Source organism: Rattus rattus, chromosome 17, assembly GCF_011064425.1.
Source record: "Rattus rattus isolate New Zealand chromosome 17, Rrattus_CSIRO_v1, whole genome shotgun sequence".
Taxonomy (NCBI): Eukaryota; Metazoa; Chordata; class Mammalia; order Rodentia; family Muridae; genus Rattus; species Rattus rattus.
This window is the reverse complement of record NC_046170.1, coordinates 30824753-30852168: the sequence shown is the minus strand read 5'-3', so window position 1 is coordinate 30852168 and position 27416 is coordinate 30824753. Positions and strand designations below refer to the sequence as shown.

General features: G+C 46.5%; 2 protein-coding genes across 4 annotated transcripts in view; one reads left to right on the top strand and one right to left on the bottom strand.

Moving 5' to 3' along the window:
* The window catches only part of Glg1 (golgi glycoprotein 1), a 106112-nt gene extending 103511 nt beyond the window's left edge, over positions 1-2601 (top strand). The window contains exon 26 of the mRNA XM_032888008.1: positions 1285-2601. Coding sequence (XP_032743899.1) covers positions 1285-1452 — 168 coding nt within the window. The 3' untranslated portion in view covers positions 1453-2601. The remainder of the gene's footprint in view (positions 1-1284) is intronic.
* A 13718-nt stretch (positions 2602-16319) lies between these two features.
* Positions 16320-27416, bottom strand: part of Pdpr (pyruvate dehydrogenase phosphatase regulatory subunit) — a 43707-nt gene continuing 32610 nt past the window's right edge. For all 3 annotated transcript variants that reach the window (XM_032887408.1, XM_032887407.1, XM_032887409.1), the window contains 3 exons: positions 26260-26349; positions 22709-22891; positions 16320-21348 (listed from right to left, as the gene is read on the bottom strand). In XM_032887408.1, the coding sequence (XP_032743299.1) occupies positions 20944-21348; positions 22709-22891; positions 26260-26349 (678 nt within the window). In that variant the 3' untranslated portion in view covers positions 16320-20943. The remainder of the gene's footprint in view (positions 21349-22708; positions 22892-26259; positions 26350-27416) is intronic.

Below are 27416 nucleotides of genomic sequence, written 5' to 3'. Positions count from 1 at the left end.
CCAGGTTAGGTGGAACAGCAGACACTAAGTCGTCCTCCTCCCCTGTGAGCTGCTCAGGTTGAGGCTGAGTGACTCAGAGTCACTCACTGCTTGTTGTGGGCCAGCAAATCTCACTAATCGCCCCCTCCCTACGCCGCTCTTACATATCTACCAGGAACGTAGGAGCCACTCAGGTTTCCCTTGACCACGCTTCCGGGACCATACCCAAAAGAGCAGTTTTATGTGCACTTAGGAAACCTTTGGTCCTGACTCTATCATCTGAGGCACCACACTGATCCATTGGCAGATGCAGTAGGAAATGAGGATGAAAAGAGTTAAACCATCAATGTCCAAGATTGCTGTGTGCTAAAGTGTAGTCTGTCATTTTAAGCGATGATTATACATCGTTTTTGATGTGGAAATACTTACAACGTAGTGGTTAATAAGTAAAGTCAAAATAAGAAACTTGATGGAGAGCAGCCAGTGCTGTGGTGCCCGCCTGTAACCCCAGTGCTTGGTGCCTGAAGCAAGTGCATCACAAGTCTGAGGCCAGCATGCAGGACCTTCATCTAACAAGAAACACATCAAAACGGCACTTTTTATCCACAAAAGAAAAGGAAGAAAAGAAAAACATAAAACGTGGTCTCAGCTTTTCAGGCTCATGCAAGCAGCACCAGGAGCTGCTGGTGGTGCACTGACCGCTCCTGAGGATGACCTTGGTCCCCTCCTCTGGCTCAGTTTGGGCAGGAAACCTATAGTGTATGGCCCAAGAACAGTGTTGTAGCTGTGTTGGTTTCCTTCCCTGGCTCCCTGTGAACTAAAAGATAGGAATTAGGATATACATGATGGCTGAGGGACAAACCTGAAGACCAGAGGCCAATCCTGGGAGCCTAGTTAGAGGCAGAAGGAGTAAACCGACTCCAGAGTGGTCCCCTGACCCCCACATGTGCGCCCACATCTTAACATCTTACACATACAAGCACATGCACAGAACAAGAATAGCAGTAATAACTAAAGTTTTTTAAAAAGGCCAGGTGCTATGCTGTGTGTCATTAATCCCAGCACTTGGGAGTCAGAAGCAGTAGAGCTAGCTCTGAGTTAAAGACCAGCCTGGGCTGCATAGTGAATTCCAGGCAGTCAGCCAGAACATAAAGAGACTCCATCGCAAAAAAGCCAAAAAGTTTTTTTAGATTAAAAAGGTTTCTAATTTAAAGGAAAAAAGATAATTGAGCTAGGAATCCAAGGGACAAGTTAGACCTAGCCGTGCCTCCCATCCCTTATCCTCATACTACTGTCCCCTTCCAGGTGGCCCCAGCGGACGGCTTCTCTGATCTTGCCATGCAAGTGATGACATCCCCGTCAAAGAATTACATCCTGTCTGTGATCAGCGGGAGCATCTGCATATTGTTCCTGATTGGCCTGATGTGTGGACGGATCACTAAGAGGGTGACACGAGAGCTGAAGGACAGGTAGAGCTGCCTGACCACCAGAGGAGCCTCCTGCCAGGCCCGCCCGCCTGTACAGCCGTCCTGTGTAGTGTACCCTCTCACTTCGCCCTTCTAACGGTGGCACCAGCACCCACAGTAGAGCAGCATCAGGTGCCCACTGCATCTTCCCATCCAGACTTGGCCATGTCCTCGGTGTCCTCCTCCTCCCAGCTGCCCTTGCAGCGGCGGCAGCTGGCTGCTTTGGTGGTAGCTTTTGTTGGCGAAGGTTTACCTGCCTGTAGACAATTCTGTCATACCAACAGAACTGCTGGTACTTCAGAACAGACTCACCTGACCTGCAACTCAAATTTTTTTTTTTAAAAACAGAAAACAAAACAAAAGACAAAAAAAAATTTAAAAAGGAAAAAGTGTATATAGTAGAACATCTCCTTCAGTCTTGACTCGAGCAGTAGGATTATTTCTTTCATGTAAATGCAGCAGGTGTCAGCAGAACTTGGAGGAGACGCGCATATCCGGTGCCTGATCATGAAATGTCTATTTCCTCTCCTAGAAGCAACTTGGGGCCATAGCAAGTAGTGGGGACGGACACTAAGCAGCCGCTCTAGGGCCTGTTGGCTTCTACTGCATTGTGATGCCTTCTGCCCTCTACCCCAGACAAGCCACTGCTCCCCACAGTCCCCTGACAACAGGCATTTCTGTGATCGCCCCAGTGCAGACATGAGCCTTCTTCCTGAGTCTGGCAATGGACTAGGGAGGGAGCAAAGTCTGAAGCAGCCCGAGTGCACAGCCAGCAGGGTCCCAGCCACCATCTTCCTCCAGGATGGACGGAGCTGCCTCATCTTTATGAACCCTGCCAAGTGTGGGGCTGCCCTGGGGGTTCTGTACGTCGGCAAGAAGTAGTTACAGCGCTGGGGTGTGGGGCTTCTGAGGTGAGGGTGAGGGTGGCAGGGCAGGAAGGGACAGGTGTGGGACTCACTTCACTTAGCTTCCTGAGCAACAGTACAGGCAGGAAGTGACGGCTTCTGAAGATTTGGCGTGGTCTCTGGTGTGTGACTGGCATTGAAGCCTGACTTTCTGTCCGTGCCAGGCAGACTTCCCTGACAAGCTCCTTTGTGCCTCTAAATGAAGGGATGTGGAAAGGGGTTGCATTAAAAGATGGAGGATTTTCTTCGTTTTTTTTTTCCCCCTTTCTGTTCATTTGCTGCGTGTACCCACTCTAATAGGCACTGGATAAATGTTCTATTTTGGTGACTTGACAACCTTCCATAATCTGAGGGAGCAGGGTCCCCAGCCATCTTCCCTCACTCCTCCGGTGTGAAGATGGTGACAGTGCTGGGGCGTAAGAGGGAGGAGCCCAGGCACTGCAGTTCCCCTTCGGCGAGTTTGGGCCATGGTGTCACAGTGGCTGTACAGAGGGTGGCATGTACAGTAGGAGATATATTTATATAATATATATTTTATTAACCTGTTAGATGTCCACAGAGTATTATAAATCATGTGCCTAAAACTGTCCACACAGACCCAGGCCCTCTGCGGTGCCCTCCCTGCTCCTGCCTTCCATGTGCACCAGAGCCATGCGCGTCTTCCTGAGGTGTTCGCTGCAGGCTGTGTCAGTTGCTCCAAGTTACTCTGTCTGACCTGACTACATTCATAGGAATACTGTGGTTTTCTTCTCTGCTGCCTTTTCTGGTGGCAGTGAGTTCCAGGGCTAGCAGTTTGTCCCCTGCTTGGGTAATGGAAGTCACCACAGGGAACTGCTTGCTAAGCTACCTGGCCCCTAAGTCCTGCTTTAGAGTCTTCCTGGTTCTCAGCAGTTGTCCTGGGATGCTCGAGGCTGGCGAGACTGAAAACCCCTGCTCTACAAGCAGCATCCTCCACTGCTAACTGGCTGAGCCAATCCAAAGGTCCCTCCCTCTCCCAAGTGTCTGTGTCACATGATGTTTACCATTGGACTGGGGTAGAATCATAGCTCTCATCCCTGTAGCTTCCCTTCTGACATGTGCTTCTGCCGTGTCTTAGCACTTCTGTTTCTGAACTGACAGGAATCCACGCTGCCAGCAATAGATTTAGAGGTTTGGTGGGTTTGGTGAGTTTGGTTCTTAAAATATTTACCATTAGAAATGGTCAGAACAGAAAAGATAGCTACTAGTGTCTTGAATTGCTTAGTACAAGGGCTGGAGAGATGGCTCAGCGGTTAAGAGCACTGACTGCTCTTGCAGAGGTCCTGAGTTCAAATCCCAGCAACCACATGGTGGCTCACAACCATCTGTAATGGGATCTGATGCCCTCTTCTGGTGTGTCTGAAGACAGTGACAGTGTGCTCACATACATAAAATAAATAAATCATTTAAAAAAGGAATTGCTTAGTATAAGGAAGTGACCATGTTCCCTGGTGTGGTTCTTATGTCTTGATGGTCCTGAGCAGGTCTTAAGCAGGTTTTTCTAGTCTGTGTCTAAGGGCCCAGTGCTATCCATTCTGAAGCTCGTTGGGCTTAGTGGCGTGGGCTCTGTGGCCTCATGAGTCACTCGTGGCTATAAATTAGATAAACCTTTCAGAACCCTGATAGGTCCTACTACAGTGGGAGGCAAAGTCTGTTCTGCCCTCACTGCCTGGAAGTAGAAGCAGTTGGGAGGGTGTAGGCCACGGCTTCCGGCACTGCTAAGTCATGGCGGTTTAGCTTTGCCAGCTCACTTCCCTTTGCTATTTCAACAATCCGGGGCCTGGGCCAGGACTGTGGACCAGGAGGTCAGAAATCTGGTAGTCAAGAACCAGACAAACTAAACTTCTCTTCTGACAGGGCTTCTCCCAGAGGAGGCACTCCAGGACAAGACATTTCTTCTACCCAGTCCCTGGGCTTGACTGTTGTTGCTGCTGTCGGGAATACGTTAGCCGTGACCCTGAGAAAGCCTTGGCCCTCCGCATTCCCCGAGAGCTTCTGGCTCTATGAATCACGCCAGCTTGCTGAGCCATGCGTCCTTGGTAGGTAGGTAGGTAGGTAGGGGCATTCCAGAGCCACCGATGAAGTGGCATTTAGTGATCAGGTGATGACTGTTCAGTACAGGCTCCATGGCTGCCACCTCCTGTTCTTAGACAGGACATGCAGTCCACTGTCCCAGATGAGTAGGCATGAAGTCGCTGTCCAACTTTTTATGTCTTCCTGTTTTCCTGACATCAACTGATGGAAGATGCCCTGATTATCAGACACTAGGACTAGGATAGAGTTATGTGTTAGTGTCCTCAGCCTTCCTAGAGAGAGCATTCACTCTTGTGTGTCAGTGTGATTTCCAGAACTCCCCACCTTCCGTTAGAGTCTGTGGTACCATTTCTGGACTTTCTGGAGAGAAGCATCCCTTCCACTCTCTTTTTCCTGCCCCAAAACAGAGCAAGCTTTTTCCACCTGCCCCTAGTTCAGTATCTCAGAAGTCAACCGGCCCAGTCTGGCAACCTGCAGCCTAAGACAGGGTCAGAAACCAAAAGAAAGTGGTAACTTTTTGAATCACATGCTTCTTGGAAGTTTGCGTTTTATCTTGTGAGTTTGAAAACTCACACAGCTCAGAATGCCCTCCCTCTTGAGTTTTTTGCCCTTTGGGCACACTTAGTAGTTCTGAAAAGTGTGACCTTCAGGGCCCAGGTCTCCCATCTCTGTCCCACTGGGCTTTGGTACCTGATACTCTGGCCTCCCTATCCCTCCATGTAGCTTTGGTTTGCCATCTGTCCAGCCACACCTCTTCTTGGCCTCTCCACTGTGGAGGGCCAGGATCGCCTCAACTCTAAAGCCAGATTTCCCTTCTTGCTACCCAGACCTCAGACAACAGTGAGTTGTGAGCAACCAAGATTAAACCTCAGGGTGACACATTCCCCTGAGCAAACAGTGAAACTGCTGTGGGGACTCAGGGGCTGCTTGTCACCCAGAACACAAAGATATGGTTGTCTGTGTAGGCAGGTGGTGGCAGGGTCCTTCCCGACAAGGGTCTTCGGTGACGTCTTTACCCTCTATCTGGACCCTGAGCACCAGGCGATGGAGAGCCTCCTAGGTGAGGAGGCCTGCAGACAGGCCATGTCTCTGTGTCGTGTTTCACCTTGACCCAGCCCACACTGACAGGAGAGCCTCAGAGCAGGGGTCCTTTGCTGGTCTTGCAGCACGGAGGGTGGAGGGCTCCTGGCAGTCACTTGCAGCAAGCAGGGCAGATAGAGCAGAAAGGCAGAGTACACCGCGTGCTGTGCAAGGTCTTGGGCCTCTAACCTGTTTTTGCTTTTCGTTTTTATTTTTTGAGAAAACAGTACAATTAACAAACCTCTTTTGTAAATGGATTTCCTTTCTATGTATAAAATCCCTGCAGTTCCTTGTTTTTACATGTTCATGCTGTGTAATTTTGAGATGTTACTGAGATTCTGAACATAATGTGCATTTTTTTCTGTACAGATGAAATGGGAGAATTTAATAAAGAGTTTGCAGGTTTGTACTTGTCGAATATTCTCTGTAGTGAGCGAGAGGAATCTCTTACCCTTACAAGTTTATTGAGCTGTGAGCCAACTTACGCACACAGGCCTTGCTGATGGGGTTCTTGGATCCTGGCTTATTGGGGCCCAGCAAGGTGAAACTGCAGGATTGAGAAGGGGAACCTGTGTCCTCTTTTTACAGAGCTGCAGCAAGTTGGGAGTTACATCTTGGGTTTGTTGAGCAGAGCTGAGTTACTTACGCTTCCGTGTGTAAGGCTCTGTCCTGAAGAGAAAGACAGGCTAGAGAGATTGCTTCTGTAGTCTTCCAGAGGACTTGGGTTCAAGTCCCTTCACGACCTCATGGCAGCTCACAGCTGTCTGTAACTCTAGACTCAGGGCTTCCAACACCCTTTCTGGCGTCTGGGGGCCACTAGGCACCCACGTGGTACATAAGACAGATGTACAAGTGAAACATCCATACACATAAATTTTAAAGAGATGGACAGGGCTGGGGAGATAGCTTGGTAGGTGAGGGCCTAAAAGACTCCTGACACCCATGTAAAAGGCCCACCTGAGCCTCTAATCCCTGCCTGAATGATGAGGAGGACAGGGTGAGGGGCAGAAGAATTGTTGAGACTTGGTGGCCAGCCAGCCTGATGGGGAAATAAATGAGCTCTAAGTTCAGGAGAGGCTGCAGGGAAGAATGTGCCTAGTGATTGGTCAGGATACCAGACTCCTGGCTTCTGCACATACACACAAAAGTAAATGACAAAGCTGGAACACGCCTTTAACCCCAGCACTCAGGAGGCTGAGGCGGGTGGATCTCTGCATTCAAGTCCAGCCTGGACTACAGAACAAGTTCTAGGACAGCCAGAGCAAGTCTATGACTTCTAAAGACAATCCGAAAGATTCTGTCACCAGCACACTTGCACAAAATGAATCCTAGCTCAGAATCTTCAGATAAATGAAATGATCCCCCATGTGTGGGAGAAATGGAGACACAAGAAGGAAGGAAAAGTAATGGAATGTTTAAAAGAAAAAAAGGCCAGCAAGATGGCAGAGTCAGGTAGATCTCAAAGGTTAGCCTTGTCTACATAGTTCAGAACAGGAAGAGCTACATAGACCCTGTCTTCTAAAAGAAAGAAGAAAAAAAATCTAAATGTTCTACCCAGCAACTGTAGAATACAGTTTATTTTCTCTCCTTGGAATACTTGTCAACTTACACCATGCCTCAAGCTACTTGTGTTTGGAAGAATTCTAGTCACCCAAATGTTTTCTGACCACAGACTGAGTTGGAGGTCAACAGAAAAGATAATATAGAAACATTTAGGAAGTAACATTCTCTTAAGTAACCGGGGATTCATTGAGTAAATCAGGAAATAAATTGTATCCCAAAAGATAGGAAATGTGTTGAGAGGCAGCTAAAACAACAATAAGCTGGAAAGATGGTTTCCAAGAGTTCTTCCTGCTCTTCCAGAAGACCTGGGTTTAAGTCCCAGAACCCACATGGCAACTCACAGCCATCCGTAACTCCGGCGAATCCAACATCTGACCTCCTTGGGCACCAAGCACACACGGTACACATAACATATATACGAGCAGATAGAACATTTATAAAATTGCTTTTACATTTAAAAAGTAAGGGGCTAGAGAGATGACTGGTGGTTAAGAGCACTGACTGCTCTTCCAGAGGTCCTGAGTTCAAGTCCCAGCAACCACATGGTGGCTCACAACCATCTGTAAAGGGATCTGATGCCCTCTTTGGTGTATCTGGAGACAGCTACAGTGTACTTATAATAAATAAATCTTTAAAAAAAAAAAAAAAAAGGCACGGGGTTGGGGATTTAGCTCAGTGGTAGAGCGCTTGCCTAGCAAGTGCAAGGCCCTGGGTTCGGTCCCCAGCTCCGAAAAAAAGAAAAAAAGAAAAAAAAAAGCCACAAGAACCTAGAAGAGCTGTGGGATTATAGGCAGCTCTAAAGGGAAAGCCAGAAGAGAGTGGGTAGGGGTCACAATGGCCCAGGAGGGCCTAGGGGAACTGCAGGATTGCTGCTCCAGTGGTGGGAGAATGGGGTCAAGTAAAGACCATACCGGGGGTACCTCCCCCTCCAAGAATATAGAAGGATGGCAGACATTCTACAGTCACTCCTCAGGCTCAGGGAAGTGGTTCCACAGACCAAAAGGGGAAGGCTACTTAATGATGGCTGGTGGATTGGTTGTCGAGCACTGGTGAGCTGGAAGGTGAGTCTACCATAGGCCAGCTGGAGATGAGGGATAGGGTCCTAGTGCAGGAGTTGGGCGGGAAGCGAACCAGAAGAGCCTGTTCGAGTCACAGCACCAAAATGTTGCTGTTCTTGCCACATGGAAAGGTATCCTGGTATTCAGGAGCCCAGGAACCACACAGCTCTGAGAGGAAGCCTCCTCAGCAAAGGTGGTTGCAATGCAGAGTGCGGCTATCACAGGCTGAGCTGGAGTGCTACAGTTAAACAGTTCTGCTAGATCAGGAACCTTAGTCCTGCTCCCTTCTTCCCTTCTTGGCTTCTTCTGATGAAAGCCACATCAGGCAGCAAATCTCATGAGATTTATTCAGGGTTGGCTACCTCTGCTCTGGTGAGAAGACAGCAATTAGTTGCATTGGTAGGTTTTCCTGTTCAGACTTTTCACCTAAAACCATAATATGGGAGAGGTCTATTGAGGGGCTGGAGATGACAGTCACAGAGACTGGAAACCCCCAGTATTTATAACAGGCCTGGGGGAGGGGCCTAATGCTGGAGCTCCTGCCACAGAGGCCTGCCACTTCCCTGCCTTGAGAGCTTACAAAGTATACAAAGGGAGTCAATGGCCTGGAAGCCAAGTTGCCCCTGCGTTTACATTTGTAGACCCCGTGTGTGCCTGATGACTGTAGAGGTCAGAAGATGTTATTGAATCCTCTGGGTTTACAGAGAGTTGTAAGATGTCATTTGGGTACTCTGGTGTCATAGAACAGTGGTGAGTTCTGTGAAGGAAAGAAGGCTGGGTGATGTGACTGGGAGTTGGAGGTGATGGAAGGTAGATGTTTCTGAGGCCCGAGTAAACAATGCTTTTCCCTCTGGGCAGCCTCAAGGAGTAAGATGGGAAGTCAGGTCGGCTGATTCGGCCTCCCAGGGGCGGCCAGACCCGCAGAACAAGTTCTGCCAAAGCCCAGCACGGTAAGGCCTTTAGCGACGCGCAGGGACAGAGAACAGCGACCACCGGCAGAAACCTGGCTCTGGGCTGCGGACCCGGGGCTCAGGCCTGGCGGCAGACGATCACCCGACCTCCCCACACTGGGTCGAGGCTCTGGCTCGGCTCTGATGCCCAGGCTCTACACGGAAACGGAGCCGGGCGGGAGGCTGGGGAGCGGGGATGGAAGCGGCAGCAGCTTCCCGCACGCAAGCCGCCAACTAGGCCGAGGAGGAGGCGTCGCGGGGGGGGGGCCTGGCGAGACCAAACAAAAGCCCACGTGCGACCGGCCCGTCGCGGTGACGTCACGGCGCGTTTGCGCGCGCGCTGGCCTTACCTTTGCCGCGGGCCCCGCGGGCCCCTGCGGTCCGGAACTTTGCGCTCTGCGTCCTGCCCTCCCCATTCCCTGTCCCTTTCCGGCCAGCACAGACCCTCTTCAGCGGCTGTCCTGCCCTTCACTTCCGCCGGGCGTTGTTGAGCTCGCTGCCCGCAAGTTGCGGGCCCTTGAGGTAGGAAGCCGGCTAGGACCTGCGGGTCCGGGCGCCCCGCACGCCCTGTTGTCTGAGCTATGGCCTCTGGCTCCCGGTTATTCCTCCGGGTCTCTGAGGCGGTGCCACGGGTCCGGCGCCAGAATTCAGCCAGCGGAGCTGTGAGGGCCTCGGGGACTCGCGTCTGCCACCCCGGGCCTGCGCGCCGGCTCTCCTGGGCGGTCGGGCCTCGGGGCTGGCAGCGGCTCGGGCGGGCTCGCACCTGCTGTCACGGTCAGCTGTGACCCCGCATCTCTGCAGGTGGAAAGGTTTCCCACCTCGAAACGTGCGGTTTGGCTGCACTTTACCAACTCCTGTCAGAGACTGAGGGCGGTGGGGTTTCCAGTGACTTGGGGTGACTGTTGTGTATGATCCCGAGGTTCGAGTCCACGGTCTCCAAGCCCACTTTGCATGCGTGATGTCCGTGGGTGGGCGAGGGCTGCAGGCAGGGAGAGGTCTACTTTGAAGGCCGTAGGGATTTGCATCACTTAAAAAAAATTCAACTCATATTTTTAGTATTTGCTGGTTTTGCGTGTAAGGTAGAGGTCAAAAGAAAATGTGAGGGGTGCGTTTCTCTCCAGATGAATCCAGGCATATTTCCTAGATGATCAAGTCAAGTACCCAGGTTTCTTGATTTTTACCCGTTAGCCAATTTGGCGGGCCTAACTCTGCTAAGCTTTCTTGATACCTCCTAATGCACCTGTTGGAAAGAAAGAAAGAAAAAAAAAATCTGCAATCAGACCGAAGGCATGGCTCAGTGGTTAAGAGCACTGATTGCTCTTCCAGAGGTTCTGAGTTCAATACCCAGCAACTACATGGTGGCTCACAAACATCTATATCCCATCTAATGGGATCTGATGCCATCTTCTGGTGTGCATGAAAACAGTGTACTCATACACAATAAATAAATAAAAGAAAAATCTGCAGTCTGAACCAGTTGGGTCACAATGTCCAGCAGGTCATGTCTCATCCATCCATCCGTTTTAAGACCGTCTCACTAGTAACCCTGGTTCGCCTGGACGGCAGAAATCCACCTGCCTCTCCCTCCTGAGTGCCTCTGGCCTCCTGTGAGTAAACAAGTATCCCGTGGGGTTCTATTGTGTGGGGAATGTGTCAGTCTGTCTGTCTTTGTGATCAGGAACTCACCCTTGGCTAAAGCTAAACAAGAAACTCAAGTTAGTGCCTCGCTGCTGGGGTTGATTTAAGAGGAGCTCAACAGAAACAGCCCCGCTATTTAGCAGAGAAAGAGGACTTTAAAGGATGTGCTTCCCTATCAGCTTACTGTTTTTTATTTTCTGCATAGTCCATGTCTTTGTCACTGGCATTATCACCTCCTTGCCGTCAAAGTTTCTTTGTGGTGCAGCCGGCTGGAGTAGACTGCAGGGCCTCCCTTTGCTTCTTGCTGTGTCCCTTCTGCTCTCACCTCTTCACCATTGTAGGTCGTGATAAACACTAAATCAAGAGTCTATCAGGCTGGACTTTGGACATGGTTTATTTCCTCCTGAAACTCATCTGTTTGTTTTGTCTGCCATCTCTTCCTGCTAAAGATGAGTCTTATAGTTCCTTTCCACTGTTGTGTTGTCTTTTCTTATCTGGTTTTCTTTGAAAGGGCTGCATAGACTAGGAATGGATGATGGTGGTGGGTTTTCTAGAGTAACTTGACCTTTCATGGACCTGTTGTTTGTGACCCAAGATAGTCTTCAAAGAACAATCTGGGCCAATGGCTCTGGAATTTGTTGTCTCATGCCAGTGAAAACTAGAAGACAAGAACTTTAGTGGGAACAAGCAAAAAGACTTTAGTTATTACAGAAAGTTGAGTGACTGAGGAAAAGTGAGAAAGAAAATGGGAATAACTCTCCAGAGTCAGAGAAGGGTTTCCAAGAAAAAGGGGGCTGAATCTTCCTTATCCAGTGTTTTATAGGGCAATGGTTGAAACTGGACAACAGCTCAGATCGCTCCAGATTGGTTCAGTTCTCTGGACTGTCATGGGTCAAGCCAGTGAAGGGCCCACCTGCTGTTATATGTCCCCCTCATCCAACCAGAGAGGTGAGCATGCGCTCTTTATACGCTGCCCACCATTGGGTGTTTCAAGCCCCTCCCTAGCATTGCTGACTCTGGCTTTGCTGGTTATCAGCCTCTCCATTAACTGTGTACTAGTTGGCTATAATTTGCTGGTGTTTCTTCTACAACCTTGCAGCTGTCTTATTATTTCTTATTTTTAGAATTATTATGTATACTGCATTCTGCCTGCTTGTATGCTTATATGCCAGAAAAGGGCATCAGGTCTCATTACAGATGGTTGTGAGCCACTATGTGGTGCTGAGAACTGAACTCAGCAACCACATAGCAACCTCTGAGCCACCTCTCCAGCCCTGTTAATTCTTGATTATGTATTAAACTCTGGCTTTGTTAGCTGTTGATTTGGACTCTATTAACTGGCTGGTGTTGCTTCTGGCCCAGGTGCTGGTAATTGTATACAATTCTCTGTTCTCAAAGCTACCAACAAGTTATTAGCAGCATTTTGGATTATTCCTTTATGGGATGGCCTGGCATCTCTTTCCTGATATGAAGACAGGCTCTAATAGCTGTATTAGAAGCACGGTGTTAAAAGAAAGACTATATAATAGACAGTAGTGCCTAGCATGTATCTTCCAGGGGGGATGTGTCTTTCCATACACCACTGGCCTGGCTGCTGCTGTTTCTTTTCCTTGTTTGTTTGTTTGTTTGTTTAAGACAGGGTCTGTCTTCATAGCTCTGTATAGACCAGGCTGGTCTCAAATTTAGACATCTCTCTGCCTCTTCCTACCAAGCCTGGAACTAAAGATTTGCATGGCCAGTTACTGGCCTGCCTTCGTCCTTGTCCTGTTGTTCTCTATCAGGTTGCCCTTGCTGTGTCTCGTCCTTAGTATTGTTGGTGTCCAGTGTTAAGATTGTTGTATTTAATGTGGATGAGTGTTTGCCTGCATGTATAGAAGTACATACACATACCTGGGACTATATGGTATGACTTGTGTGCCTGGTGCCTAGAGAGGCCAGAAGAGGAACTAGTTGTGAGCTTCCAGAGGGTGGGAGGAATTGAACCAAGGTTCTCTGGAAGAGTAGTCAGTGCTCTTAACCACTGTGGTGTCTTGACCCAGGCTTCACTGTTTTGGCTTTTTTTTTTTTTTTTCTTTTCAGAGCTAGGGACCGAACCCAGGGCCTTGTGCTTGCTAGGCAAGTGCTCTACCACTGAGCTAAATCCCCAACCCCTGCTTTGTTTTTTTAAGACGGGATTTCTCTGTGTAGTCCTGGCTGTTCAGGAACTTGATCTGTAGACCAAGCTGGCCTCGAACTCACAGAGTGCCATGGGGGTAGGTGGATTGTGAGGACATAGCCATGAGGGTTAGCCACTTGGATAGGAGCAGCCCAGGCAAAGAGTGCCAGGTCTGTCTCAGGGTTATTAACAGGGAAGTAGACAATAGATCCGAGGGCTGATGTCTGCACAGGTCTAGTGCTGTTGAGGCTTATTAGAAACATACAAGTTTTGTGTCTTTTATTTGGGAACTAAGTGATCAAAGATGAGGTAGAAACTGCCAATTAATTTTTACTACAACATTTTGGCAGACCAACACGTGGTGAGAACTTACTTTAACCCAAATTGAGATTTCAGATTCCTGGATAAAAGGCAGGCTGTCCCTTTAAGATAAAAGTCATGATGGTCATTAGGAAGGCAGGGAGAAGCATAGGGTTCAGGACAAGGGTTAGCCCACATGGTTTAGTTGGAATGGTTCCAGGGACTAGGATACACCTCCCTCCTCCCCCCATGCCAGACAGCTATAAACAGCAGGCTTGTCAGGAAGCTTCTGTGTGGGAGTTAGCTCTGTATTCATCCTCTAAAGCAACTGCGACAACATGGCACCTTGAAACTCACGGGTGACCGAGACTGGCTTTGTAAGAATGCCCAACTGGGACTTGGGTGTGGATGAGTGACAGAAGGTGTGCTTCGCACATACGGGGCCCTGTGTTCAGTCACTTGCCCCGAGACAGGTTTCTGTGTTTTCCTTTCTTTGCCCTAGACAAGGTTTCTCTGTGTAGCCTTGGCTGCCCTGCAACTCACTCTGTAGTGCTAGCCTCCTGAGTGCTGGGATAAAAAGTGCGCACCACCATACCCTGCTCTGTGCATTTTGTATATGCGCACACCAATGCAGAGGCAACAGAAATATGGACAGATTCAGTACAATACACGATGCCTTTAAAGTAGTTGTAATTCTGATACATAGAAACCTACTGACTACAGAAGAGACTGCAAGTTTTGGTGACTGTGTTTGAAGATGCAGTGTCAGAAACTAATGCAAAGCTGGGCGGACTAAGGAAAGAGATCAGGGAGTGGGGAACCCTCTGGAAGGGTCAGAGGTTCATGCATACAGGGCTAAAGCTCCCCAAGAAAGATCTGTATTTGGTAACTTGTATCCAAACCCCCTTTAGGTATGGAAGAGTGCTTGAGCAAAGAGTCCGGACTGTAGGCTTGTAGGCTACATCGAATGAATGGTCTTTTTCAAGTAGACACATACTTTATGCTCGACTTTGTGGTCTCCTGGGAGAGAGGGTTTAGTCTGTGGGTCATAGATGGATGTAAGCCACCAGATCAGTAGCAGTCAGACAAGGAATTGAGAGTTGTGTGCAGCTCTGTCTGATGAGTTGGTTTGGGGTATAGTCTTTGTTTAAGACCCCAAAACTGAGAGATCTGCCAGCCTCTGGGTCCCCAGGGGTAGCACCACCACTCCTACCAACAGTTTTAGTTGTTTTTTTGTTTTGTTTTGTTTTGTTTTCGGAGCTGGGGACCAATCGCAGGGCTTGCTACCACTCTACCACTGAGCTAAATCCCCAACCCCCAGTCTTAGTTTTTAAGAGTCTTGGGTAGCCTAAGGTGGCTGCCAGCTCAATGTGTAGCTGAAACTGGCCTTGAGCTTCCAGCTACCTTTCAGATGTTGAGATTACAGTGTATGCAGCCTGTCTGACTGAGTACAAGTTTTGATCCAGTTAGGTCCTATAACAGGTATGTGGGACAGTTGGGTTTGTCCTTAATCTTCCTGGGATAAGTTAAGAAAATGCTTTAAAATTAGGAAAAGCACTTGCTACCAAGGCTGAGGACCAGAGTTAATCCCCAGGAACCCTCATGGTAGAAGAGAATTGACAATTTGTCCACAGACTTTCACATGTACACTTTGTGTACAAATATTACATGTAAATTTCTTGAAATTTTGTTTAGGTAGGCCTGGGGCAAACTGGAAGACCTTTCAAGTCTATTGTATTAAAATTTTGAGAAGTTGTTTGAATAGATTTCTTTTTAAACTGTTCAGTATTTATTAGGGACATGAAAGTCCTACAGAATACACCTTTCAAGAGCCCAATGTGGTATACTGTAAGCAAAGTATATGCCTTGGTATGCATACTTGGCTTTGTCTGTTTTGATATTTTTTGTTTTTTTGTTATTGTTTGGGTGATTGTTAGGTCTCTGTACTTGTATAGCTCTTAAGCCACCTGCCTCTGCCTCCTGAATGCTGGGATTAAAGGCATGTACCACACGCCCAGTTATACTTCACTGTCTTTAAAGACATCTGCTCATTTTACCTTGAAGGAGACAATTAGGCAAGGCTACAATTAAAACTTGGTGATAAAGTCCTTCCTGGGGCATCCCCTCCTTTTTTCCCCACAGAGATCTACCTTCTTTTGCCTTCCATGGGATTAAAGGCATGCACCACCCCTGCCAAGTCAAATAATCATTTTAAAAGCATTTTAAGTTTCTCAAAGAATTTTCTTCTTATATTTATGTGGAAGAGAAGTAACCCAAGGTAGCCCTGAACTTTTGAAAGTTATGCCTTTGCCACTTCTGTAGGGCTAGGATCTCAGGCCCTCGCTACTGTGTAAAGTTTAACCATTTTCTAGTCTATATTGCTGATTGAGATGAAAGGTCCACTACTTCAAATAGTATATTTCTCTGGGAGAGGGCCCCGGGTCCCCTTTTAAAATAAAATCTTTAGAATGTCTTTTTTTTTTTTTTTTTTTTTCCAGAGCTGGGGACCGAACCCAGGGCCTTGCGCTTCCTAGGCAAGCGCTCTACCACTGAGCTAAATCCCCAACCCCATGTCTGTATTTCTTAATGACTATTTTTTTCTTCCTGGAATACTTACCGAGTGAGTTTCGGGTTTATATTCCGGGATGTTACCAGCTGACCTCAAAGGGATCATGGCAGTATTTTCAGCAGTATATTTATTAAATATATTAAAATAGTGAGAGGCATTGTACCCCACTGGGCAGACTGGAGAGATGGCTCAGAGGTTAAGAGCACCGACTGCTCTTCCAGAGGTTCTGAGTTCAATTCCCAGCAACCACATGGTGGCTCACAACCATCTGTAATGGGATCCGATGCCCTCTTCTGGTGTGTCTGAAGACAGCTACAGTGTACTTATATATAATAAATAAATCTTTTTAAAAAATTTGTAAGTTGTCTGTTAAGGTTTTAGCTACATCACTTTAGAGCTTTGATATTAACCATCTCCAGCTAAATAACCTTTGTCCCCCTTTTACATAAGCATGGGCTTGCTTACGTGCATATGGTAGTAGGTCATAGTCACTCTTTCCCACATTCAGATCGCACAGCAGCCTATCTCTTCCTTACCTTGGTTTCTAAACACCTTTGAGAAGGCAAATAACAAGTAACCATTAAAGGACATTTCGCAGTGAGCATTACAATTGCTATAAAAACATCTTTTTATTCATTTGTACACCTAATACATGAAAAGAACTCTGAATTGAAATCCAGCCATCTAGAAATAATTCTGGTCATAAAATGCACAATTATCCCATGTGTCCAAAGTCTGCTGAGTTTGCTCTGAAGTTTGTATTTACTCCAATATCTAGAATGTCTCAGGACCACATGCTGATACTACACAGAACAGAAGGGAGCTGAGCAGAACCACATGTAAATGCAAACTTAAAGAACTTTATAGTATTGCTCTGGTGCCTTATGTCTTAAGCACTGACCAGAGAGTTAAGTGTGAGCTAGAAAAGTTTTCAGAGAAATGAGCTGCAGGACTTCCTACCCCACCCCTAGGTTATTCAGAGCAAGGAGGGTTGATGTGGGGGATGAGAACCTACAGACTGAACATCCTGCTTTCTTCCTACCTCAGTCCGACGCTGGACATCCTGGAGTGTAAGGCACTAGAACTGGCCTGAGAAGTGCTCCAAGCTTCAGTTCTTGGTGTGCAAAAGAAATTGTGGCATAGATCTTTTGAAACATGATAAAAATAACTCCCCCTCCTCTTATATTCTGTTATTCACAGACAAAAAGACAAGGAGGTAGATGTTTGCAAAGATTAAAAAACAGGTGAATCAAAATATGAAGAAAGTGTATACTTATTCAGATATGGAGAACCACTTAGAGGCCAAGAGTCGTATGCAGGGAATGCTGATGGGTGACAGACTGAGATGGCAGAGGTGGGAATCCTCAGTCCTCGTGACAGTACCTGGCGCTGGGACTGCTGAGGGACTGCATAAGAAAGCCCCATACTGACATGAAAATGGGGGCTCACAGATCAGCACCTTGGAGGCCAAAGGAAAGCGGCAGAAGAAGGGAGGTGCTGCCAACCACCACAGCTCAGCTGTAGCCGAGCTCAGCCACCACTCTACCTACTCACCTGCTCCTCCCCCAGCTGTGTGCCTACAGATGTGAGAACAAGATGAGTGACATTGGGAAAGCGTACTTGTGATACTATGCTGCCTACCAACATTTTGTGAGGTGTTGGGATGCAGAAAATGAACAAATGAGAGGTTTTTCTTCATTGTCCTACATATTATAAATCTGTTTCTTGGCCAAGAAGTTAAGCAGCACACACAGAGGTGAAATGTGTAGTTCGCCCCTGCAAACAGGATGATGGAACTGCTATCCAGGTCAGTCTCCGGGGCTAGTGCCAATCCTGTAAGGCATACAATTCTCTCCAAAGACGGTGAAGAACTTTTCCCCTGCTAGCAAATGTGTTCATAAGGTAGAGGGCAGTGAACGTGAAAATGAAAGCCGTTGAGTCTTCAGTGAACCAAGCATACCTTTCTCAGTTCCTGCCATCGGAACCCACACTGGTACTGCACCCACATCCAAAAACAGCAGTTAATGCTGAAACCTACCCTTTACTTGGGCACAGCAGCCTTGTCTCCTTTGGTGTAGAGACAGGCCAGAGCTAACGTACGTCTCAGTGCCAAGCTGAAGTGGCTCTAGTCCACTGCCACACAAATGGGCTCTTGGAGACCAGAGGAAGCCAGGGTTAGAATTGTGCTAAATGATGCTGAGTCCAGGAATAATAAGATCCGTGGGAATCCACAGAAGAACCAAAACTACAGTGAGGGATTCTCATAAAGCTTCACATAAAACTTCCAACTCTATTTACTTTGTTACCTCATTCAAAGAGATTTAATCTAATCAAAGGAGAGAACAGGGAACCCCTCACCTCTGGGAAGCAGATGTGGTAAAAGATCATTCCAGAGAATCATCACCTAAAATGGAAGTGTTTACAGTTCCTTAAAGCTAACCGGTGTGTGTTGTCATGCAAGGCAAGCTGAAGTAACCTCAGTGTCCATGAATCGAGTGTCGCACAACTAAGGCTGTATAGTGACTGTTCCTCCTTAGTCCTAGGTTTTCAGTCGCGCCCCTCACTTCTCTAACGCAGTGGCCCTTCAATACGGCTGCTCCTCACGTTTATAGTGACCCCAACCATGACATCTCCATTGCTACTTCAGAACTGCAATGTTGCTGCTATTATGAATCACAATGTAAATATCTGTGCTTCCCAGTGGTTTAGGAGACCTATGAAAGGGTCAGGTCATTTGACACAAAAGGGGCTGCAACCCACAAGTTTAGGATCACTGCTCTAGACCTGCCATTGCTGCTAACAACGTGCATCTATTCCTGAGAAGCCCAGTGGTGGGTCAGATAATCCAGGTAGACAGCTCCCTTGACTAAGGTACTTAAGACATCAAGCATAGAAAAAACTGGAGCAACACAAGCAGCCTACAAGCTCTGTTGATATCAACAACAGAACTTCTAGCTGAAGACTTACCAGAAAGCTGCTGTTTCCCTCCAATTTAATCGTTAGCTAGACGTTAACAAGTGCAGAAAAGAATCAAAAACTATGCTGAAAACACTCGATGCTATTTGTTCCTGAATGGTAGTAACAACATGACGGTGGTGTACCCAGTTTTACACTATAACTGTTTTGGAAGTTTTTCTGATTTGGAACTGAAGTGGTACCACTTCCATAGTTAAAGATCAAACCTGCTGCTTGCTACATTTTTTACTATTAATTGCATAGGTTTAAAAAAACTATTTTGTATTCAATCCCAAATAAACTTTCATTCACAGAACTGTTACAACCAACAACCATATTTGAGAGCACCCAGTGCCTGGAGTTGTGCATATCTACTCCTCCTTCCCAGGCCAGCTGAGAGCCTGTTCTGCCGGCTCAGCTCTCTGGTGCAGTATTTCTCCTTTCTTTTGCCTACAAACAGTTCCTCTCATCTCTTAAATACATATTTTTTCCAAAATACTAATTCTCCTCACATCATATTCTAATTGTGTGTCCTTTTAATAAATCAATTAAATCTCAAGTAGGAGTGGCCTAGTTGGAGAAAATAGCAAGAAATGTATAAAAAGAGCAAGTCTACAGAAATGTCAAAGACAGACACTTGAGAATTTTCAGCTGCTCTAAAAAAATGAAAGGATTTCTATTAATGTCATTTAGCGAACCAATGCTTCCAGGTTACTGAGAACCACAGTTGAATTAAAGGCTAGCGCTTGCACTCTGGCCTGCTCTCTCCTCTCTCCCTCTCTCTCCTCTCTGATTTTTCCAGACAGGGTTACTCTGTATTTCTGGCTCTCCTGGAACTCACTCTGTAGACCAGACTGGCCTTGAATTTACAAAGATCCGCTGGCCTCTGCGTCCCGAGAACTGAGAGCATTAAAGGTTCTCAAAGACGGCAGCAGTTTGTATATGAGATCAACATTCAGTGTTGATGTTATATAGAACAGCCCATGACATCCAGGTTTCAGCTTCAGAAAACACTGTCAGCATACCTGAAATCTCAGTGCTTGAGAGACTAAAGCAAGAGGATCACTAGCCTGAGCTCCAGTGTGAAACCATCTCACAAAAGGAAAAGGGCGGCAGCACTGAAATGTATGGTGCACTTGGTGGCTTCCCCACTCACTTTCCAGTTCAGAGATTCTATCAAGAAGGCTGGGGACGGGGCTTGGGGGTAAGGGTGGGGAGCCTGGAAACAAAAGAAAGCAGTTTCCAGCTGCACTGTACTTACAGTCCTCAGCAGTCGTCTGTGGCTTTGCTCATGCTAGGGATGTAAAGCTTGGGACTCTGGTAGCTCTCTGGAACGCAGTATGAACAGCATGGTTTACTTAATCACCCAAGACAACCCACCCAAACCCCTCTTCCTCCTCTAAAAGGCTAAGAACGGATGTTGAGGTTGTAGGCAGGTTATACAAGGCACAGATGAGGCTAGAAGTCATCTGAGGAAATCAATGAGGGATAGCTCGCTGACCTATGATCAGCTGAAAGAAAAGCAGCATCGGAGTTCACACTGCTCCTGCTGGGAAAGCCACACAAAGGCAGCATGGCTTGTTTCTTCTTTCAAATACTGGCATACCTGTGTATTCAGCTAAAAACATCATGATACAAGACAGCAGGAAATAAAGAAAGCTGCAGGCAGGCTGCCCTGGCACAAACCTCTAAGGACAAAGTTGGGGGAACACAGGATGCCAGGTTAACTACTGCGCCCTTCCACAGAGCAGGCAGTGTCCACACAACCCCTCTCATTGGTGAGGTAGATGGTTCAGAGGTACAGGTGGCAACCTACAGCACAGTGGGACAAAAACCGTCTGCACGGTTAAGAGAAGTTATTCCCAGGGCTGCATCAGACACAAAATAATCTACCATATTTACAGGTTACTCTGTAAGACTAAGCCGAAGGGAAATGGATTTTTACCCTAAGACTTAAATAATACCAACTTGCCTTACAATGAATTTACATATCCGTCTGTCACCTTAATACAACTCCACAGTGGGTTCTGCCTGCCACTGTAGGAATGTGAGCTGCTGGAGGGACCAGAAGAGCCTGGATCATTAGGAGGGGGAACAGCAAATGAGAGAAAATGGGAAGACAGGCTTGCAAGGAAAAGGGTTTAGGTCAAATTGAAAAACTAGGAGAGGACAAAGTACCTTCTTCAGTGAGGAGACAGGGACAGAGGAAAGATCAGCTCCCAGAATGATGCCCCTCATGGTGAGAGGATGGGAGGAAGGGAAAAAGTCTTGCATTACTTCCCATGAAAGTCACTCAGCTCCACGTCATCCTTTCTACGCTTGTGAGTGAAAAAAGAGGTGACGGGGTAGAGCTTGGCCTTGGCCTGAAACCGATGTCCTGCAATGTCAATCTCGTACTCTCCTCGGTTGATGAAATCTGCTGTCACCACCTGCTCTTCCCCGCTGTCCTCAGAAAAGTTGTGTACATAGCCCAGGCATACATGGCGCTCAAGAGTGTAGCTGTAGGCACTGCTGGTGGTCTTGCCAGCGTACTTTCCGTTCCGGTAAATGGGTTCTCCCCACCAAGGCCACAAGTCCAGGTCTGTGTCATGGTCATCCAGAATGAACATAACAAGGCGCTTATATACCCCGGTCTGCTTTTGCTGCAGCAGGGCATCCCGACCGATGAAGTCTATGCCCTAGGAAAGGAAAAGGGGAGAAGACCCTGAGAGGCCAGTCTAGAAGGCAGCCCTGGCGTGTAAGGGAGACTACAGGGTACGCAGCACACGTTTGACTACACCACTGCTAGCTTTTAGAAAATGGCGACACTGTGAAAAGCTGTGCACACAGCAGACACCAAAGAATTTTAACAGCAGAAGTACGTGCATAGTTCTGTGAAAAGATTTCAACCACGAGCCTACACAGAACAAAGACTGTTAGAAAAACTGAAAAGTTAGTTGAGAATACTTGCTAGAGGGATGGCAAGATGGCTCTGCAGGTAAAGGCTCTTATTACACAAGCCTAGAAACCCAAGTTTGAGCCCCAGAACCCAAGTAAAGTTGGCAGCAAAGAACCAATTCCACAGAGTTAGAGCTAGGTAACCTTTGTGTATTTCCAACAAAAAGTCCTGCACATGACTATCCCAGTATATTTATTATATATACAGGTAAACAAACGTAGTAGTGATTATCTCTAATTAAAAGACAGGTCATTTTAAATAAGTTAACATTTTCACAGCACACAAAAGAGTTGTGTGTAATTTTTTATGTTTAGTTATATGCAGTGGCCAAAAGTAAGAATGACTAAATAAGTACTATCTTGGCATGAGGGCACACAGCCAGGACTACATAGCAAGACCTTGTCTCAGAAAAGAACAGAGACACTACAGTTGTACGTCAGGGAAGTGCTGTTGTAAACACAGCAAGGTGCAAGTTTAGCCCCATGTAGATTGAAAGTGGGCAGGGCGATCATGCACTGGCACTGGCACTGGCACGTTCTAATTCTCTAGGACAGAAACAAACTGCTGCTTCTCAGAGGACACTGGTTGAGGTTCAGAGAAAGGAAGACTGGAGAATAACCTTTTGAACTACAGTTTTTAAATACTACCTGGGGCTGGAGAAATAAGGATTCTTGTAGAGGACCCCAAGCTCTGTTCCTAGTGGCCCCTTGGCAACTGCATTCAGATGCATATACCTCATGCAGACATACATGCAGTCACATAATTGAAAGTTAAAAATATATTTTAAGAAAAAATGAGGCAACTAGCTGTGAGAGGATTAATCTGGAAAAATGCTGTGCTGCCTTCACAATGTTAGTTGTGACCACAGTCGACTAAAAACTGTAACGCAGGTGTGGTCAGGGTATTGGAATTCCATGTGAAATGTGCATCCCACGGTCAGTCTCCTGTCCTGAGGACACACCTGTCCTTGTGCCTTACCTGATGCTGGCCAGCACTTTCCTGTCTTTCCTGCTCTTCCTTGTTTGTTCAGCTCCTTCTATTCTTAGACACATCACAGATGCCTGGCTAAGACACACAGGGAGATCTGGATGGATAAATACCTTCTCTAACTTCACGCGAGACTCTCCTCCACATTCCAGGGGCGTGGTGAGGGTGTTTAAGTCCTGACCCCAGAAAGCAAAAAACTTCTCAATTCGGAGACTTCTGAGAGCGTAATACCCAGCATTCCGGATTCCATATTTCTGTCCAACACTCATCACCTCATTGTAGACATGCAGAGCATACTATATGAAGAGAAGAACAGTGAGCAACTAGTGAGCTTTCCAGTTAATTGAAGTGGTGTATCCCATTGGTTCTTAGGTAAGCTGCAGGGAAAGGATGATTGATAGATAGATTGATAGACAGACAGACAGACAGACAGACAGACTGCCAGTGTGCGTAACCACTGAGCCATCTCTCCAACCTGGATTTTATCATTTTTAACAGTTCATTTTGAACAGGTATATTCACATTTTTAAAAAAAAGATTTATTTTATTTATATGAGTACACTGTAGCTGTCTTTAGCAACACCGGAAGAGGGCATCGGATCCCATTACAGATGGTTGTGAGCCACCATGTGGTTGCTGGGAATTGAACTCTAGACCTCTGGAAGGGCAGCCAGTGCTCTTGACTACTGAGCCATCTCTGCAGCACAATATTAAAAACATTTTAAAAACAACCTAAAAGCTGCTGAAGACATGCAGCTCAGTTGGTACACAATCTTCCTGCAGTTACAAAGCTCAGTGGGACAACACTTACTTGCCCAGCATGCATGTGGCTGACTCTTGCTATGTATCAAATGACAACCAAGAAAAATGTATCACATATGGAGAAGTGGATCACTGATTGAAGTACACTTGCTGTCCTTTGCAGAGACCCTGGGTTCAATCCCCAGCATTAACAGCCCACAATAGTTTAACTATTTCCATCTTTAACTCTAGTTCCAGGGCATCCAATGCACTTTTCTGGCCTTCATGGCCCCTGCATCCATGTGGTGCAAAGATATACATGTAGGCAAACACCCACGCATATAAAATTACTATGTTCAAAATATTTAAAGAAGGGTTGGGGCTTTAGCTCAGTGGTAGAGCGCTTGCCTAGCAAATGCAAGGCCCTGGGTTCGGTCCCCAGCTCTGAAAAATAGAAAAAAGAAAAAAAAACAAACAAAAACAAAAACAAAATATTTAAAGCACCTACAAATATAAATTAATTTCTCTGCTTCTTGACTATGGATGAAATGTAACTAGTTATAACTTACTGTCCACTGGACAGTACTCAAACTGAACCAAACTAAGCCCCACCTTTAAAAAAGAAGAAAGTGTGTGCATGGCTGAAGAGAAATGGAAACGAAACCGATGAAAAGGTCAGTGGGTGAGGTTGTGCCCTACGTAAGGGCTTGAGTTTGATCCCTGAATCCCACAAAGTGAGCACAGAACCAACTCTAAAGATTTACCCTTTGACCTCCATGCACGTATAGGTATGCCCTGACACACAGACACACTAGAAAGTCAAGAGTGCAGGTGATAGGAGAGAGGAAGCCTTGGTAGGATGGAAGCCATTCCTGCTTGATGCAAGAATGGAGAGTTGCAAGCCAGCCTGGGCTACAAAGCCAGCCTGGGCTACAAAGCCAGCCTGGGCTACAAAGCCAGGCCTGTCCTGGGGGATGGGGGATGGGAAGGTACATGGTCAAAGGGAAGGATATGACCAGAACTCCAGGAAACATCTACCCTGACTAGGATTCAATACCTATTTGTTTAAGTGATAGGATATAAAAACTTCAAAGGAGATCTCAGGAATACACAAGTAATATTATTGGATAGTGGTAAGTGCTACAAAAAAAAGATAAAGTACAAGGAGACAGGTGAGAGGACAGACAGCTTTAAATAAGGGCTAAGAAGTGATGTGACAGGACATGGTGCACACACTTTTAATCCCAGGACTCAGAAGGCAGAGGCAGGGGATCTCTTAAATTGAAGGCCAGCCTGGTCTACATGGTAAGTTCCAGGACAGCCAGAGCTGTATTTTGAAACTCTTATCTCAAAGAAACGAAGCAAACCACACTGTGATACGAAGGCTGGAGAGGTGGCTCAGCAGGTAAGAGCACTCGCTCTTCCAGGGGACTCAGGCTTGGCTCCCAGCAACCATTAGCTCACCACGACTTGTCATTTCATTTCCAGGGAATCTCACCCCTCTTCTGGTCTCGTTGGTGTATCTCCACATACGGACCATACATAAATTCAGGCACATACAAACATATGACAAGTAATAAATCATATACACATACACATAGGTGTGCATGTGCGTGCTGGGGGAGGTGATATGAAGCCTGAAAGGGAACAGCAGTGAGCAAGAGGAGGCCAGAAGGAAAACAAAGTATTAGGACACAAAGCAGCAGCCTGTCTAGCTTGTTCCAAGACTAGCAGGAATGAGCGCTCCAGAAAACTCGGGCCGAGTTCAGAGCGAGAAGATAAGACTGCCAGCTCTGTAGAGTGGCTTTCAATTTCACCTCACTCATAATCCTAGCTCTGAGGAGGTGGAGACCAGCCTGGACTATAATACCAAGACCATTTTTTTTTTTTAAAAAATAGCAGTGGTTGGGGATTTAGCTCAGTGGTAGAGTGCTTGCCTAGCAAGCGCAAGGCCCTGGGTTCAGTCCACAGCTCCGAAAAAAAAAAAAAAAAAAAAAAAAAAAAGTAAAAAATAGCAGCACTTAGGAGGCAGAGGCAGACAGATCTCTGAGTTCAAGGCCAGCCTGTTATACAGAGTAAGTTTAAAGAGCCAGGGCTACCTAGAGAAACCCTGTCTTTAAAAACAACAAAACAACAAAAAAATAAATAAAACAAAACATGTACTCCCAAAGGTGCTAAGTGCTCCCCCTTCCGTGCCTTTGAATTTACTTGCATACACATCAGAATTACTGATTAGGAATTAGTAAAATAGCGCTGTTAGGCTGTTGCTAGTTGATGGAAGCTACTTATGAAGGTGATGAGCAGTTTCTATCTACATAACTGATTGTATAAGGTTTAAAACGTGTTGGTGTTTGACTTTCTGGTTGTGAGCCTAGACTTCACAACTGAGCCATCTCTAGCCCACTGTGTTGGTATTGGGATTCCTAGTGTCTCATGTATCCCAGACTAGACTGAAACTCCTGCAGAATTCTACCTTCTCAGTGCTAGGATTATGGGCATGTGTTACCATGCCCAGTTGATATAGTACTAGGGATCAAACTGAGGACTGACATGCTAAAAAAACAGTAGATGTTTAAACATTTTATTTCTATTGCATGTATGTGAGTGTTCTGCATGCTTGTGTGTGTGTGTGTGTGTGTGTGTGTGTGTGTGTGTGTGTGTGTGTGTGTGTGTACCATGTATGTGCCTTGGAGGTCAGAGGCAGGCGGTGAGCTGCCATGTGGATGTGGAGACAGAACCCAGGTATTCTGTGCTCCCTCCCTCAAGTTTTTATTTAAAATGCATGTATCTCTTCAACATTAACTATTAAAAATGACAAAACGTCTTCCCTGCAGCCTGCCCGAGACTAGATGGGATACACCATTCTAAATCTGTTGGTGCTCAGGAATCTTGGGAACCTGGTAGCCCTGCCCAGCCCCCTCACCTCTATGGGGATATACAGCATGAATCCTGGCTCTCCTGTGTGAGTCATACTCATCACCCGGATCCCATTTGCATAGCCCACACTCATCTCCTGCAAAGAAAAAGAAAGCAGTCAGCACTAGTCCCTCGGGACAGGAACCTTGTCAGTACCCACCCTCTGTTAAACCCTTGAAGAGCTATAGCCAAGGAAAGCATTTCTCTTTACCAACTCATGCTCAAACAATTGCGTTAGCCAAGTAACATAAGGAACAATGAAGACCAATCAAGTGTCTTCTCTAGGGAACTCTATGTGCCAACTTCAGGCATCTGACACAAAGAGGACAATGCCCACAGAATAGAATTCATGTACTCTGGGACCAGAAACTCAGTTTCTAATATTACAGCTACTCAGTTGCCTTGAAAAGGTCATGGATACAACTACTGTTCTATAAAGGGCGGGTCTGAGCCAGCACTGAAATAAGCTACTTCCACATGAATTCTGACAAGATAAGGCATCGCCAGCCACAGCTGGATGGGTTGGATCATTTTTTAAAGCACAAAGACTGTAGAGGGATCTGTTCACTAACATGGAAGTCTGCTCTGCTTGGGAGAACAGAGGAAATTATTAAGCAGTTTGCTCTGAGAATCTCAACTCAGGTTTGAACTTTCCAGTTCCTCCAGGGATGGTGCATTTCCAAAGTGGCTGAGTGACTGCTTCCTGCAAAGCATTCAGTCACTCGGTTGTAGTGTGTGTCAGGCAACTTGTTGTTTTTTGTTTAGGGTTCCCTGAAGATGGCACACATGCAATTCTATGAGTATAAAAACAAAAACAGGAAATGCAAAGAGAAAAAAATCTGACCTCAGTGTGCATTTTACTGTTACCTTAAGGTAATTCAGGTGCTACAGAAACCAAAAAATATACATACCTGACCTGACATTCAAAGACATTAAATATACTTCAGGGAATATCCTAATCCTTACTAAATAAAGCAGGCTTGGAAGTAAAAAATAAAATTTGCTTGGTCATTTTGCTTGCTTAATAAAGGTCACAACACTGTTTAAGTATTAACACCATATTAAGAATAAGAACCTGGGCTGGAGAGATGGCTCAGTGGTTAAGAGCACTGCCTGCTCTTCCTGAGGTCCTGAGTTCAATTCCCAGCAACCACATGGTGGCTC